Below are 17,285 nucleotides of genomic sequence, written 5' to 3' on the forward strand. Positions count from 1 at the left end.
CTGTCTAGATGACAAAGAAAAAAAAACAAACCTATAACTAAAAATGTCTTTTTTCTTCAGGTCATGATGGAAGGAGGGCGCAGCAAGGGCTTTGGCTTTGTATGTTTTTCTTCCCCTGAAGAAGCAACCAAAGCGGTCACTGAGATGAACGGAAGAATCGTGGCAACTAAACCACTTTATGTTGCTTTGGCTCAGCGTAAAGAGGAGCGTCAGGCTCATCTGACTAATCAGTACATGCAAAGGATGGCAAGTGTCAGGGCTGTGCCTAATCCAGTCATAAACCCTTACCAGCCACCACCATCCAGTTATTTCATGGCTGCCCTTCCACCGGTAAGTATTCATGCACTTAGACTTGCACAGACAACATAAAGCAATTAGATTGGATGCTAAAGACTTTTTCTTGCAGGCTCAAAACCGTGCTGCATATTACCCAGCTGGACAAATTGCACAGCTTAGACCAAACCCTCGCTGGACTGCGCAAGGTGCTAGACCACACCGTAAGTTAAACCTTGAATACGTTAATATCTAAAGTTCAAGGCAAGCATGTTGCCCTTTCTACAATATTATTGGTATGAAGTTTAATTTGGCTTTTTTCTTTATCTTGGCTATTGCATTAAATCATTTGTTCAGGAATTAATCTCCATTGCTTTCACTACGGCTGAAATGCATAGTTCATTCTGTCTTGGTTTTTAGCCGCCATTATGTAAAGATGGTGGTACAGCCAGATCAGTTGACAATACTTTAATACAGAGCATGACTGCTGCTGATTGTGCATGCAAGGAAACGAGCAGATTAAAAAACCTTCCCCAATATGTTGCTACCCTCCTTCCCCCTGTTAAGCAATCAGTCGTCCCCTTTCATTGACAGTACCAGAAATGTTCTGCTGTGACAAGTACAGGGGGTTGGTCCAATCATAACTGCCCAGCTGGTTGTCTTTTTAGTGACGACCACAGCTGAAACACCTTACAAGCTTTGCCCTTAGTTATAAAAGTTGTAATTGCTTTTCTTATAAAATCCACTTGTTTTTGCAGCATTCCAAAACATGCCAGGAGCCATCCGCCCTGCTGCTCCTCGTCCTCCAACCTTTGGAACGATGAGACCGACTTCTTCTCAGGTCCCACGCGTTGTTTCAGCTCAGCGTGTTGGTAAGTAATTTATTCAGTGACAGCTATCTGCAGCTGATGTTTTGAGCAGCTCCGTTGCAGATTTAAAAAAACACAAGCTGTAAATTTTTTTTTATACTTTCCTGTCCCAATCACCATCCCCTTGTTCTTTGCTCCATTGCAGAGTTGCAGTTTCTGGACAAATCTTTACATATGACACGTTTGCCAGGCTGCCCTTCACTGCAATACGTGGAACAGATAGACAAGCCAGTGGGCCCCATAGTGCAGGGTGAGGGATGTTGGCATCCAACACCTCGAAGTGTCAGTTGTGGAGGTTCTGTCTGGAGACTATAGGTCAAGATTGATAAGGACCAGGCACCAGGACAGGCCATTCATAACACTAGAGGTTTTATAAACTGTTAGTACCTATTCCTTTAAAGAGGAAGTAAACACTGTAGGTCCCCCCCCCCTTTTTTTTTTTCTTCCCTGCAAAGTAAAGGTATAATGTGCTAGTATGCATCGTTATGTGACGCCTGCGTCGTCCCCGCTGCAGGCCGCATCTATCTTCACACGTCTCCCCTCTGGGGCCATGGACTCCGGCTGTGTGAATGGCCGGGGCTGCATGACGTCACTCCTGCGCATGCTCGTTTGAGCCGCCGGTCACTGCACACTCTTCTGTAGAACGCAGTATACAGTAAATATCTCCTAAACTGCGCCTTTAAGGCCTTGTTTACACCTGCGGTTGGGATGGGGAGGGAGGTACACACAGGTAGTACCACCAACCAAACCTGACCATTCAACTGAATGGGGCTGCACAGGTGGTGCTGTGGGTTTTTAGAGGTTAAAACAGGTGGTGAGGAAGCAATGTAATGAGATGTCCTGCACCCATGTTAAAGAGAATTAAATTTGTGCATTCAAAAACTAGAATGCCTTTGTCCAAGTGTATCTTTTAGGTCCTTGCGTGCCCATGCTCTAATGGGCCTTTACTGTTCACGTTAACATGCATTCTAGTAAATGTAGACACTCAAAATAGTGTGCTTGGTGTATTAAATGTGTAAAACTGCACAGCTGGGGAAATGATTACAATACTGTTCAAAATATTGGCTATGTATTAACAGATAGCAACCATTTTTTCCATTTCCCGCAACAACACTCCTCATACAATGTACAGTAAAACTGCACAGATCTTAATTGAGCAGGGAGTATGTGTAGAACAGGGACTCTCCAGTAAATTGCAGTCATTGTGAACTGTAGGGAAAGGCCCACATTTCTGTGACTATAGGGAAGGACTTGCAAAAATCTAACTTTGCTTTGTTTTTTGGTTTTTTGTTCCCCCAGCTAATACGTCGACACAGACAATGGGTCCTCGTCCTACAAACGCTGCTGCTGCTGCAGCTGCAACTTCGGCAGTTCGTACAGTTCCCCAGTACAAGTATGCTGCTGGTGTGCGCAATCCGCAGCAGCACCTCAACGCCCAACCACAGGTTGCTATGCAGCAGGTAATTGCACGCTGCCCTATGGCTAGGATTCTGTTGACAGTTGCCTTTTGACAGTGTTTGACTTTAACTTACTCCTAAAGTCTAAGACCTAAATTAACTTGATATTTTTGTTACTGTTATCCATGCCATGGGGGCATGTAGAAATGCATCTAGTGTTTGTCTCTTTAAAATCTATTTGGCTTAATAACCCTTTCTGTTTTGATTGGGAAGTGCTCAGTGGGTCTCACATGGGCTGGGCATGGTCAGTTTTTATTTTATAAATGGCCTATAATCTACATTTAAGAGACTACATATGTACTTTTTTTTTTTTTTTTTTTTTTTTTTAGCTACTGTTGCAGAATTGATTTAGGTATTTGTATTGATAGTACTATTGCTGACCAGTGTGTTTTCCTTTCAGCCTGCTGTCCATGTGCAGGGTCAGGAACCCTTGACTGCCTCCATGCTGGCTGCAGCACCACCACAAGAACAGAAGCAGATGCTTGGTATGTAAAGCTGCTGCTTACATGATATTGTACAAATCTGATTTCCAGGATTGTGTTTGAACCCATGGTTTTATTTTTAGGCGAGCGCCTCTTCCCACTGATCCAAGCCATGCACCCAACTCTAGCTGGAAAGATCACTGGAATGTTGCTGGAAATTGACAATTCCGAGCTACTTCATATGCTTGAGTCACCAGAATCACTTCGATCAAAGGTATGTGAATGTTTTTAAACACCGGACGCTTTTTATTTCTATTTAACACAGGACAGGTTGATGTAGAAGTTAACATTTCTTAAATTTTCTCTCCCCCCAGGTTGATGAAGCAGTCGCTGTCCTTCAAGCCCATCAGGCCAAGGAAGCTGCACAGAAAGCAGTTAACAATGCCACTGGAGTTGCAGCTGTCTAATATGTAAGCCTGAGGGACTTTTTGTTTTTACATATTCAGATTTGTGAAGTGGTTAATTCTCAGCCTGTAATATCTGCAGTTCCTCAGTATAGGCTTGGATTTTCACATATGTATGTATTCTACTCTTCAGTCTACTATCTCCTAGGTCTATGGTATTTTAACCACTGGCTTACTGCTGAGTCCCCTGTTCCTTATAATTCTTCTGCCTTACTGGACAGTTCTACATTTTTGTTCCCAAAATACCCCCCTTGGGTCTCCTCAGCATGAGACCGATTACCACCTGTGCCTCCCGGCACTAGTGCAATCCTTTTGACCTTCCTGCAATGGCCTTATGCTTGGAACTTTCCGTGTGTGTGTGATATGCCTGAACTAAGACTGATTTCTTCAAGCCATCTAAGACATTTTAGATACAAGGCCAATCTTCATACTATACTTTTCTTTGATATTATCCTGTGCCTTTTTTGTGGTGGTCCCTGGCAGTCGTGGCACTTGACCTGAAGACATTTGGCGGCATTGCTCCGCATATTTCTACGCTATCCTTCACACTGAAGAAACGGAACTTTGATTCCGAGAAAAGCGTCACGTCAAATTATTTCTTCTCGGATATTAAACAAACTGTTTGCCACGTCATCTGCTATCTGGATTTTTTTTTTTTGTGTACATAATATTGGGACCAAGAGTGTTCTCGTGATTGAGGCTTTACCTACTGTTTAAAATGAACAGATCTGTTTTAATACACATGATACAGAGCCTCATTTTTACTCAAGATGTAAATAAAGATTTTGACATTTTAATACGGTCACGTTGTCGGGTACCTTTTAAAGTCTACTTTGCCAGTTTTCCTTTTTTTTTTTTTTTTTTTTTTTTTCAATATATATTATACATGAAAGTGACTGATCTCTGAACGGGGGAAAATCTCACTGTTGGGCCTGAGTCCTGCTTTTCCTATCCGAGAATGCAAATAGGTGGATATTGTCCTTTAAGAGCTATTTAGAAACTGAAGATGAAATGTATGTCCCCAAATATCCCCAGTATTGCCCTCTTGCATGCGTGATCAGTTTCCTATAAAAACATTACAAACAGAAGATGCGTAGCAGTTACATGAGGAGAATTCGGGTAGGTGCCCAGGGTATAATTGTTGGCCATGCTAGCCTGACATCCAGGTTTGGTTGCATGCGACCACTTTGGCAGAACTGTTCCATTTTGCCAGTAGGAACTACTACATAACTGGCTTTAAATGCAACTTTTTCATGGAATAAAAGTGTAAAGTGACAGCAGAAAGAAGACCCAGTGCTTGAGTCTGCCCCATTGGGTTTTTTTTGTTCTGACTGCCTCCTCTGGAAGTCTATTTCAAGCATCAACTGCTCATTCTGTAAGTTAATACTGTACTTTCTAAGATTAGTTTTGAATTCTACTACTTTGAGGTCTTGTCCCTGTGTTCTTGGCTTCATATTGACAATCCTGCCCTCTTGAATTTTTGAAATTTTTCTTCACCACCTTGCTGTATTTAAAACTTGCAATCATGTCTCTCCTTTGCCTTCTTTCCTTCAGACTACATATTGCGTTTCTGAAGTTTTTCCTGATATGTTTTATCCCTCAGAACCTTCACCATTTTTGTTGCCTGTGTCTGGACGCGTTCTATCTTGTATCTTTTTGTAAATGAGGGCTCCAGAACTGGATACAGTATTTTAAAGATCTATGTAGAGAAATCAATACATAGTTTTTATCTCAAACTGGTTGTACATGTGCATATGGGGGGGCACAAGCAAAGTAGTCCTTTGCAGTATTTTACCTTACTGGTGTCACAGCACTGATAGAGATGACGAATTATAACCATGCATAAAATGACCTCACAAGTAACAAGGGTGGCTACTATGCTGTCATGTGCAACTAGGGTAATTTTAACCACTAAACAATACTTTAAATGCCCAATATATTATCTACACTTTATGCCCAATGTTGTCACTTGTTGAAGAACAAAGTTAGACAGTGTTGTCCCCAGTCCAGATAAGAAACTTTAAATATGCTTTCCCATATTAAACCCATATGTGGCAATAGACAAATGTAATATCTTTAAACAGTGTAACATCTGGATATCTCTGGCTCAGAACAGGTGGGCCCTAAGCAAAACTACTGTAAAACTTTAGTTTTTGTGACACTGGAGCTACCATCCATGTTGAAGATGATTCTTCCTTGTGCACTTAAACCTGAATGTTGCTCTTCATGTTAAGCAGTGAACTAGCTTTTATTCCATTTAAATTTCATGGGAACTGTATATCAAATATGTTTAGCTCCAGTTAAGTGTGAAAGACTTTGATATTTGTAGCTGCCTCTGTGCCTACAGTGTATTGATTACAATATATTTAGACACACCCTCAGGTTACTGATGGGAATAGAACTTGCAGTGTCAGCAATTTAAAGCTTGTGCATTTACCACTGAGCTCTTTGGTCTCAGCCGGTGTTCTAAAAGTGAATGTGGGGTTACCCTTTTCAGGTGCTATATGCGATTTTTACTGTTCCTTTCACATGTAATTTTTCTTTTGTGACATTTTGGAAAAGCAAAGTTAACCACTTGCTGCCCGCCCTATTACAAAATGGCGGCAAAGTGGTTTGATATTCCTGACCGGACGTCATATGACGTGATTAGGAATATTGAGCCGCTGCGCCCCCTGGGGGCGTGCATCGCGGCGATCGTTGTTGCGGGGTGTCAGTCTGACGGAGACTCTTTACCACGTGATCAGCCGTGTCCAATCACGGCTGATCACGATGTAAATAGAAAGAGACGTTGATCGGCTTTTACTCGCTCGTGTCTGACAGACACGAGTAGAGGAGAGCTGATCGGCTGCTCTCCTAAGGGGGGGGGGGGGGGGGTCGGTGCTGATTGTTTATCCTCACAGCCCCCCCTCGGATCCCGCCCAGGACCACCAGGGAAGCCGTCCACACTGGACCACCAGGTATGCCCCTAGGCAGCTGCCAATCAGTGCCCACTCCAATGCCTATCAGTGCCACCCTATCAGTGCCCAGCAGTGCCACCTTTCAGTGTCGCCTATCAGTGCCACCCATAAGTGCCCATCAGTGCCGCCTATCAATGGCCTTCAGTGCTGCATGTCAGTGCCTGCTCATCGGTGCCGCCTTATCAGTGCCCATCAGTGAAAAACTTATTTACAAATTTTTTTAACAGAAACAAAAGCAAAACTTTTATATTTTTCAAAATTTTCGTTTGCGGTTTATTTTTTGCTAAATAAAAAAAAGAGGTGATCAAATACCACCAAAAAAAAATCCCTATTTGTGGGAACAAAATGATAAAAATTTAGTTTGGGTACAGTGTTGTATGACCGCAATTGTCATTCAAACTGCGACAGCGCTGAAAGCTGAAAATTGGTCTGGGCAGGAAGGTGTCTTAAGTGCCCTGTATTGAAGTGGTTAAAGACAGACATGAGTCATTCTTGAACAACCCCAATCCTGAATTGCACAGCGCTTCTATTTATTTTTTTGCCTTTAGCATGGCTGTGCAAGCAGGATCTGCAAATGAGATAAATATCCCATCTGTGACTTTGGCAGAGCAAGCCTTATGCCTTCTCTTGTATGCACATACACTTACAAGCTGACCCACAACATCTTTATACAATCCATTTTAGGTTTACCAAAATTGTAAAGTCCTACCTAATCTATCCAATTTGTAGCCAATGGGACAGGCCCGTGATCTACATGGTAGATCTAAAGGACTGTGCAGTAAGAATGGAATATCCGGTGGGCATTAGACTTGCGGAGGGAGGGGGCAGTACTTCACTGTGCTGTAAGTGATGCTGGTCAGGTACTTGTGCTAACTCAATTTAAAGTTAATGATGCAGCTAACTCTGCCTTTTGCAGAAGTGTATATAAACAGCAAATTAAGTGGGTTCTAAAGTTAACGCAGAGAAAGCATTAAGTTTAGGAAATTTAAGGTAAAACGCCACTACTTCTACCCACTACAATCCCTAAACACTCATTTGGCTCTTGTCGTCGCTCCAGCGCTGTATAGGCAGAAGCCATGGACTTATTCTGCTGTCAAACCCTTGAGTAGGGAGTGGTGGCAATTGCTTTTCTTGCGTAGTCTATGGACACACTTGGGTGCAGTGGCACTTGGAGGGATGGACAGACCCAGCAGGTGGGACTGTCAGAGGGGGTCAGGGACCCCTCTGCAAAAACATTGCACAAAACAGGTATATAACCTTTTTTTTTTTTTTTTTAACAAAAAACAGCTAATATCACTTTAACTTGTTCCAGTTTAACCACTTAGGTCCCAGAAGGTTTTACCCCCTTAATAACCTGGCCATTTTATGCAATGCGGCACTGCTTAGCTTTAACTGACCATTGTGACGTTGCACCTAAACAAAATTGTGCTTATTTTCCCACAAATAGAGCTTTCTTTTGGTGGTATTTGATCACCTCTGGAGTTATTTTTTGCGCTATAAACAAAAAAGACTGACAATTTTAAAGATTTTTTTTTTTTTGCTTTCTGCTATAATACATATCCAAAAAAATATATAAAAAAGCAAACTTTATTAGTCAGTTTAGGCCATAGGTGCTCAACCTGTGGCCCTCCAGTTGAACTACAAGTCCCATCATGCCTCTGCCTTTGGGAGTCATGCTTGTTTAACTGACAGCCTTGCAATGCCTCATGGGACTTGTGGTTCTGTAGCAGCTGGAGGGCCACAGGTTGAACACCCATGGTTTTAGGCCAATATGTATTGTACATATTTTTGGTAAAAAATTGTAATAGTGTATTGGTTTGCGCAAAAGTTATAGTATCTACAAAATAGGGAAAAGATTTATGGCATTTTTATTTATTTTTTTACTAGTAATGGCAGTGATCAGCGATTTTTAGCAGGACTGACTTTGCGGCAGACCGGACACTTTTGACACTTTTTTTTTTTTTTTTTTTTTTTTTTTTTTGGGGACCAGTGACATTACCTTGATCAGAGCTAAAAATTATCCACTGATCACTGTATAAATGACACTGGCAGGGAAGGAGTTAATACTAGGGGGCAATTAAGGGGTTAAGTGTGTCGTAGGGACTTGTTTCTCACTGTGGGGGGGGGGGGAGTGGACTGACTAGGGAGTACAGAGAGATTGCTGTTCCTGATCACTAGGGACAGACCATCACACTGTACTCCCCTGACCGAACGGGGATCTGCTTTGTTTACATTGGCAGATCCCTGTTCTTTCCCTCTGAGGAGCAATTGCGGGTTGCTGCTGGACTCATGCATCGGCTCCCTTGCTGTGGCCAGTGTCTCGTGCATGAAACGACGCATGGGTACATCGTTTTGTACAATAAGGGCTGCCCTGCTGCAGTATATATGCGGTGGGCAGTCCATAAGTGGTGATAAAGCTTTTTAGCCAAGTGGTTAAACCCTTACGTATTCCCAGTAAAGTGACTGGCCTCAGTTGATAGAGCTGAAACAAATCCTCCTCCTACACAAGTTGTATCTGTTTATCTGCAGTTTTCTCTACATCTTTTCAAAGTGAATTTATAAGCTTGTCTGAGTTCATAAAAAGGGAGTGGAGAGATGAAATTACACTCTGCAAAGCTGTGAGAAGAGCTCTGAAAGCTGATTGGAGGGAAGGGATATACCACCCTTCACACAGCACATAGGAACAGATGAGACTGTCAATCAGTTGGAGGTCTCTCCCTTGTAACCTGTTTTCTTGGTGTCAGGAAAAACAGAAGTGACTCATGCTGATAGCAGAGGACAGAAATATCCCTTAGTGCTCTGAATTGAGGCAAGTACACACTAAAGAGGGATATGCTTTGTTCATATTTCATGTCTGAGGTTTAACAACCACTTTAAGTACAAAAAGCCAGTTGATCCTCCCAGAAATTCAGGGAGTGCATAAAATCTGGTTAGTTATCAACCCTGCCCAGTTGCCTTTTAACTGCAGATCATTTCCTGATGGGGAGGTGTTCTCTAGTCCGGGGGGGACAACAAATGCACCCACCATATCAAAGGACAGCTGGATGTTGTCTCCCCAATGGCTGGTTCCCATCTCAGAATTCAGTGCTACGTTAAAGATGCAAGCATAGCCTTACGAAATAGGCCTGTTGAAAATGTTCCACGACATACCCAGACCTTAATTTAATTCATGTTTCCAGCGGCAAAAAGTCCTATAGCGTCAGCGTGGAAAAGCCCTGTTGTAGACATTGCATTTGTGAAAAGGAAGCTTACGTGGATCATGTTGAATTAAGAAATTGTGAGTGTCCTATGAGACAAATCGCTTTTGATAAAATATGGTCTCCTTGGTTGGCCTACCTGCAGGTCCCGAATGAACGCGGCTGATATTGTATGGTGGATCCCCGGACAGAAGCACTTCTTTCTTTCTTTCTTTCTTTTTCTTTCTTTCTTTCTTTTTCTTTCTTTTTCTTTCTTTTTCTTTCTTTTTCTTTCTTTTTCTTTCTTTTTCTTTCTTTTTCTTTCTTTTTCTTTCTTTTTCTTTCTTTTTTTCTTTCTTTCTTTCTTTCTTTCTTTCGATTCTTGGCTTCATGCTCTAGCAGCTCTTCTGTCCTTTTCTTAACAGAGCTGCTCATGTTTACAGTTGGGGGGTTTGATTTCATTATGTGTGATTGTTTTATTGTACAATAACTGGAAATACTCAGGAAGCTATACTTGCTGGATTAAGGCTTTTCTACTTCACATGCCTCCTTATAGTGATTACACATTGAGGTGTTGATCTCAGGATCCTTCTGACTTGTTGCTTTTATGTTCCTTTAAGAGCAGCTGTCTAGACAGCTATCTCCCAATGTTAACAAAGTTTGTGCTCCTATGGAGTTCAAATATACACCTGTGGCCTTATGAAGGACTAAACCTAACTACCAAGATCTTCTCTGGTTTCCCCTTTTGGTATACAGTAATACCTCAGATTGCAAGTAACGTGGTTTATGAGCATTTTGCAATACAAGCTTTTTTTTTTTTTTTTTTTTTTTTTTTTTTTTTTTTTTTTTTATAAATCCCGACTCTTTGGGATTGTTGTCTCGCAAAACGAGCAGGATTTAAGCCTCTGGGGTGTGCAGTAACCACATTTGGCCAGAGGTGCGGGGGCGCCGGTGACTCTCAGCGCCGCTCGGGAATACTCTGTTCCCAAGTGTCTCCGAGTGCATCCGATCGTTTCCAAATGTCTCTGGCGCCCCCACCTCTGGTTACATGCGGCACTGCATACACTAGCAGTGCCACTGGAACGGATTATCTGAGTTTCCATTATTTCCTATGGGGAAACTCGCTTTAATATTCAAGTGTTTTGGATTACAAGCCTTCTTCTGGAACGAATTATGCTCGTAATCCAAGGTACCACTGTATTTGTTCCTCTCACCTCCACATCATTCTTGTTTTATGTACAGAGCATGCAAGGATTGTTTGCTGCTCTGGAAAGTGATCACTTTGTTCTTTTCAAAAAAATATTAATAAACTTTTGAAATAGAATTCAGTGCTAGTAAAGAAGGGCAGCCACACTCTAAACTGAAAGCTGTAGTTAAAGATTAAAGGAGTGGTCCAATGCAAGAGCGACCACTTGAACTCCGCTGCAAATTGCTTCCTTTGTATTAAGCTTATTTATATGATTGCAACTTTTAATTTGGAATGTGGCTTCTGCCTTTTTACTAGCACTGAATGTTAGATATGATAGAATTTGGAGCAGTGACTTTTCAGTGTAATGGTTTGTGTTTTTAACCACTTACCGACCGGCCACTGTATATATACGTCATTACTTTGAAGATGGATATATCTCGGGTAACGGGCAGCAGCTGCTGCCACCACCGAGGTATCCATCTTTAGGGCCGGCGGTTCTGTACGCGATAATGGTGGTCTCTGCGGCGGGTTTGCCGCGCGAGGGCGGCGGGGAGAGATGCCACCCCCTTTCCCGCGCCCTCTGTCGCTTACCGGAGCTGTCGCTAGCGGCGGAGGGCGATCGGGACCTGTCACTTCCTCAGTATGGAAGACGAGTGAGGCTAAGATGGCGCCCACCTGTCTCCATACCATAGGACGGCTTAATGGTTTTGCATTAACCACTTGCTTACTGGGCACTTAAACCCCCCTCCTGCCCAGACCAATTTTCAGCTTTCAGCGCTGTCGCACTTTGAATGACAACTGCGCGGTCATACAGCACGGTACCCAAATGAAATTTTTATCTTTTTTTTTTCCCACAAATAGAGCTTTCTTTTGGTGGTAATTAATCACAGCTGGGATTTTTATTTTTTGCTAAACAAAAAGATGGAAAATTTTGAAAAAAAAAAAATCATGTTTCATAGTCTGTTATATAATTTTGCAAACAGGTAATTTTTTCTCCATTGATATGCACTGATGAGGCGGCACTGGTGGGCACGGATAGGCACAGTTAAGGCGGCACTGATGGGCACAGTTAAGGCGGCACTGATAGGTGGGACTGATGTGCAGTGCTGTTGTGGCACTGATGCGGGTGCTGATGGGTGACGCTGGTGGGCACTGGTAGGCGGCACTGCTGCCTATTGCTGTGTCACTGGCAGGGGGCACAGATGATTGCCGTGATCGGGACTGATGTCCCCTCTCACGGCTGCCTCGGTGATCTGCTTTTTTTTTTTTTTTTCTTCCTCACGCTTGTCAGCGAGAGGAGAAAAAAATAGCCGATTTACGGGCTCTGTTTACATCACATGATCAGCTGTCATTGGCTGACAGCTGATCATGTGATAAGGGGTCGGGATCGACCCCTTACTCTGATCAGATGAGTCTCATAGACTCGCTGTTCACCGAGCGTGCCCTGCAGGGGGCACGCAGGCCGCTCGTGCACGGGACAACATCAATAGACGTAGTCCCGGCAATGTAGGTCCGCGCTGTTGCTGTCATTTGGCAATAGCGCGGATCTGAAGAGGTTAAAGTCTAAATATGAGATCTGAGGACTTTTTGACCTCAGATCTCACATTTAAGAGGACCTGTCATGCTTTTACAAGGGATGTTTACATTCCTTGTAATAGGAATAAAAGTGATCCCATTTTTTTTTTTTTTTTTAAACAGTAAAAAAATAAATAAAATAAAGTAAAATAAATAAGAATTTTTTTTTTTTTTAAAGCGCCCTGTCCCGAAGTTGCTCGCGCGCAAAAGCATACGTGAGTAGCGCCCGCATATGAAAACCGGTGGTCAAACCACCCATGTGACGTGTCGCCGGCGACCGGTAGAGCGAGAGCAATAATTCTAGCCCTAGACCTCCTCTGTAACGCAAAACATGCAACCTGTAGAATTTTTTAAACGTCTCCTATGGGTTTTAAGGGTAAAAGTTTGACGCCATTCCACGAGCAGGCGCAATTTTGAAGCGTGACATGTTGGGTATCAATTTACTTGGCGTGACATTATATTTCACAATATAAAAAAAATGGGCTAACTTTACTGTTTTGTTTTTTTTTTTTTATTCAAAAAAGTTAATTTTTTCCAGAAAAAGTGCGCTTATAAGACCGCTGCACAAATACGGTGCAAAAAAAAGTATTGCAATGACCGCCATTTTATTCTCTAGGGTTTTAGAAAAAATATTTATATAATGTTTGGGGGTTCTAAGTAATTTTCTAGCAAAAAACCTGTTTTAAACATGTAAACACCTAAAATCCAAAACGAGGCTGGTCTTTAAGTGGTTAAATAGGAGTTATAGTAAAACCAACCTGCTACACACAATCACACCCAAAATCACACAATATACACTAATCTAGGGATATGCAATTAGCGGACCTCCAGCTGTTGCAAAACTACAAGTCCCATCATGCCTCTGGGTGTTATGCTTGTGGCTGTCAGTCTTGCAATGCCTCATGGGACTTGTAGTTCTGCAACAGCTGGAGGTCCGCTAATTGCATATCCCTGCACTAATCTATACCCACAGTTAATACAGAGAGAGGCAAAAACAACCAAAACATAGCATTCAATTTGGTCAAGTGGGGCAAAAGTCTCCCAAGAGGCAATCAGGTAGTCCCTGGATCAACTACCTATAAATGTGTACATTTAGGAAAGAATCCAGGCCTTTGAAAAAAAAAAAAAAATAAATAAATCTGAGCTGGACAGAACCAGCTCTTGAGGGAGACATTTTCACAGCTCTTACTGTGAATAAACCTTTCTGTATTTGGAGGTTAAATCTTCCTCCCAGACGTAAAGAGTGGCCCCTTGTCCTCTGATGACCTTTTAAAGTGAATAACACAACACCAAGTTCACTATATGGACCTCTTATGTATTTATACATGTTGATCACATCCCCCTTAATCTCTTAAGAGAATAAATTTAGTTTCTCTAAACTATCCACATAGCTGAGCTCCTCCATGCCTCTTATCAGCTTGGTTGCTCTCCCCTGCACTTTCTCCAGTTCCCCGATATTTTTTTTTGAGAATTGGTGCCCAAAACTGAACTGCATATTCCAGATAAGGTCTTACTAATGATTTGTACAGGGACAAGATCTCTATCTGAAGCCCATATCTTTCAATACAAAGGACTTTGCTCGTTTTGGAAACTAGCTTGGCATTGCATGCCATTTTTAAGCTTATGATCTACCAGAACACCCGGATCCTTCTCCACCATTGATTCCCAATTGTATGTATGATGCATGCATATTCTTAAAACCCCAACTTTACATTTATCAACATTAACCCCTTCCCACGGACCGTACGCAGATATGCGTACTCGGCTTTCCGGGGTTATACCGGGATGATGCCTGCAGCTATCATCCCTGGTACCGTTGTTTACAGCGGGGCGATCGGCTACCCGTGTGTAACAACCGATGCAGCTAAAAGCCGCTTGGTTGTTATACCGGAGGAGCGGGAGGGGACATCCCATCCTCCCCCCCCCCCCCCCCCCCACGCCCGCCGCTGTTACCCGGGCCTCCCGTGCAATCGGGAGGCCCGGTGTCCATTCTGCTGCCTTTGGCGGCTGGGGGCGGGCTGGAACGAAGCTGTGAGCGGCTTCGTTCCAGCCTTCTCGTTGTAAACGCGGAAGCGAAGTCATGACGTCACTTCCCGTTTACTCGGCTGCCACTGGCGCCGAATTTAAAAAAAGTACACAGTATTCAGAATCGCCGTTTTCGGCGATCTGAATACTTTGAAGTGTAAAGGAGGGATGGGGGGTCTTTTAGACCCCCCCCATCCCTCCATAAAGAGTACCTGTCACCACCTATTACTGTCACAAGGGATGTTTACATTCCTTGTGACAGCAATAAAAGTAAAAAAAAAAAAATTTTAAACACAATTTATAAAGTGAAAAAATAAAATAAAAAAAAAATTTTTTTTAAAGTGCCCCTGTCCCCGCGAGCTCATGCAGCGAAGAAAACGCATACGGAAGTCGCGCCCGCATATGTAAACGGTGTTCAAACCACACATGTGAGGTATCGCCGCGATCGTCAGAGCAAGAGCAATAATTCTAGCCTTAGACCTCTGTAGCTCAAACCTGGTAACCGTAAACATTTTTTAAAGCGTCGCCTATGGAAATTCATAGGTACCGTAGTTTGTCACCATTCCACGAGTGCGTGCAATTATAAAGGGTGACATGTTTGGTATCTATTTACTCGGCGTAACATCATCTTTCACATTATACAAAAAAATTGGGGTAACTTTACTGTTTGGATTTTTTAAAATTCATGAACTTGTCACTTTTCCAAAAATTTGTGTTTAAAACACCGCTGCACAAATACCGTGTGATAAAAAATATTGCAACAATCGCCATTTTATTCTCTAGATTCTCTGCTAAAAAAAATATATATAACGTTTGGGAACTCAAGTAATTTTCTAGCAAAAAATACGGATTTTAACTTGTAAACACCAAATTTCAAAAAAGGGCTTAGTCATGAAAGGGTTAAACCTCATTTGCCACATAGTTGCCCAATTAAACAGAGCATTGAGGTCGCCTTTTTTAATTGGAGACATCCTGTAAGTACGTTATTCAACTGCATAGTCTGGTGTCATCTGCAAAGACTGAAATGTTACTTTTAATCCCAGACCCTATATCATTTATAAATATATTAAAAAGTAAGAACCCCAACACTGAACCTTGAGGTACATCACTGATAACCTTAGACCATTCAGCATAAGAGTCATTAACCACTACTCTGATTTCTGTCTTTTAGTTTTCTATCCATTTACAGATTTTTTCCAAACCTGTGGACTTTACCTTACACATTAGCCTTTTGTGGGGAACTGTGTCAAATGCTTTGGCAAAAAAAATGTTTCTTATACCTTTTATTTTTTCACTGTTCTTTTAAAAAAAATTGTCACTTTTTATTCCTATTACAAGGAATGTAAACAAACATCCTTTGTAATAGAAAAAAAAAGCATGACAGGACCTCTTGAATATGAGATCTGGGGTCAAAAACACCTCAGATATCATTTACACTAAAATGCAATAAAAATTATTTCATTTTGAAATTAAAAAATGGCCCCTTAAGAGCTATGGGGGGAAGTGACATTTTGATGTCGCTTCTGCCCTGCAATGATATGGAAACGGGTGGGGGCCATCTTCCTCTCGCTCATCTCCATGCCTAGCAGGAAGAAGGATCCGTTCGCCTCTACCGCTACCGTCAGCTCCGGTAAGTGCTGGATGGCACCGGAGCACGTTGGAGGGGCCTCTCCCGCTGATTAAAAGTGATCTTGTGGCGAATCTGCTGCAGAGACCACTTTTATCTGAAAGCGGACCGCCTGCTGAAGAGGAGGATACCGGTGTTATGGCAGGTAGCTGCTGCCATAACGATATTCCTCTTCAAGGCAGCAAAATATAACAATGGCAGGCGGTCCGTAAGTGGTTTATCCATGTTGATTATTGCTTAAAATATTTTCTAGAAAAACCATCTATGCAGGTAGACCATGGGAAATGAACAGTCCTGTGTCTGCCTTTTTTTTTTTTTTTTTTTTTTAGGCAAGGTTTCCAGAGTTCAGTTCCTCTAACCTTTCCTTTTTTTTTCTTTTCCCCAGGCCATAAAATTCTTCCGAGAACTTCCGCTTACCATCTGTGGAGTTCAGTTTGATATTTTGATGAAACCATTGAAGTTTGGGATTTGGATAAACTTCAAGCAACATTATTGATCACATCTGTGTCTTCAGTGAAATTTGGACAACTCTGGATTAATGGGGTCTTCAGAGAACTTAAACACCATCAAAGTTCACATATTCGGGGTCCTAAAAGAACTTCACACAACACCATTGAAGTTCTCTTCATAGGAGAAAATCTATGAAAACATCGAAAAATAATTAAATCTTGTAAAAACACCGCAAAAACCTAATAAAAAAAATCATAAAAAAGGAAAGGAAACTACCATGCTTACGTACGTAACAAATGCCAGGGCTGGCATACTGCTAGTCCTAGATATATTAAAAAACACAAAAAAATTGTAAAAATATAAAAACAAACTAAATGGTTTTTTTTTAGACCCGGGGAAAGGCATTTTGAACACAGTACGGAAAGTTAAGCATTCCTTTCTTTGATTTTGTAATTCTTTACTGTGGAAAAGCTCAGATTTTCACCACAGTTGGTATCTTGTGGGAAAGATAGCTGAGCATGAAACATAATTTGGATTATAAAATTCTTGCTTTAATAAAAATTACTTTAAACTTGTGTGTGGATTTTTTGTGGTGGGAGTTTTATTGGATTAGAACAGATGTAAGATTAGTCATTTTCAAGTTGGATGTGTAGCTTCCATACACCCTCTAAGTTCAATCTTGCTAATCTGCTTACTTGTTCCAGGTCAGTAACTCAGGTGTTCAAACTTTGACTGCATCCAGGCCAGTGACTAATGGATCCAGCCAGGTTACAAGCATTCAGAAGTTGCTGTGGCAGCATA

The 17,285-nt window shown here is 41.9% G+C and overlaps 1 protein-coding gene across 2 annotated transcripts in view; it reads left to right on the plus strand.

Moving 5' to 3' along the window:
• Window positions 1-17,059, plus strand: part of PABPC1 (poly(A) binding protein cytoplasmic 1) — a 33,189-nt gene extending 16,130 nt beyond the window's left edge. The window contains exons 9-16 of one of the 2 annotated variants that reach the window (XM_073632053.1): window positions 61-330; window positions 407-497; window positions 1,032-1,145; window positions 2,442-2,602; window positions 3,000-3,084; window positions 3,165-3,295; window positions 3,396-3,491; window positions 16,420-17,059. In XM_073632053.1, the coding sequence (XP_073488154.1) occupies window positions 61-330; window positions 407-497; window positions 1,032-1,145; window positions 2,442-2,602; window positions 3,000-3,084; window positions 3,165-3,295; window positions 3,396-3,488 (945 nt within the window). In that variant the 3' untranslated portion in view covers window positions 3,489-3,491; window positions 16,420-17,059. Of the gene's footprint in view, window positions 1-60; window positions 331-406; window positions 498-1,031; window positions 1,146-2,429; window positions 2,603-2,999; window positions 3,085-3,164; window positions 3,296-3,395; window positions 3,492-16,419 lie in introns of both variants that reach the window. The other variant, XM_073632052.1, reaches the window with a different exon arrangement.
• The last annotated feature ends 226 nt before the right edge of the window (window positions 17,060-17,285 follow it).

The sequence above is a fragment of the Aquarana catesbeiana genome, linkage group LG05 (assembly GCF_042186555.1).
Source record: "Aquarana catesbeiana isolate 2022-GZ linkage group LG05, ASM4218655v1, whole genome shotgun sequence".
NCBI lineage: Eukaryota > Metazoa > Chordata > Amphibia > Anura > Ranidae > Aquarana > Aquarana catesbeiana.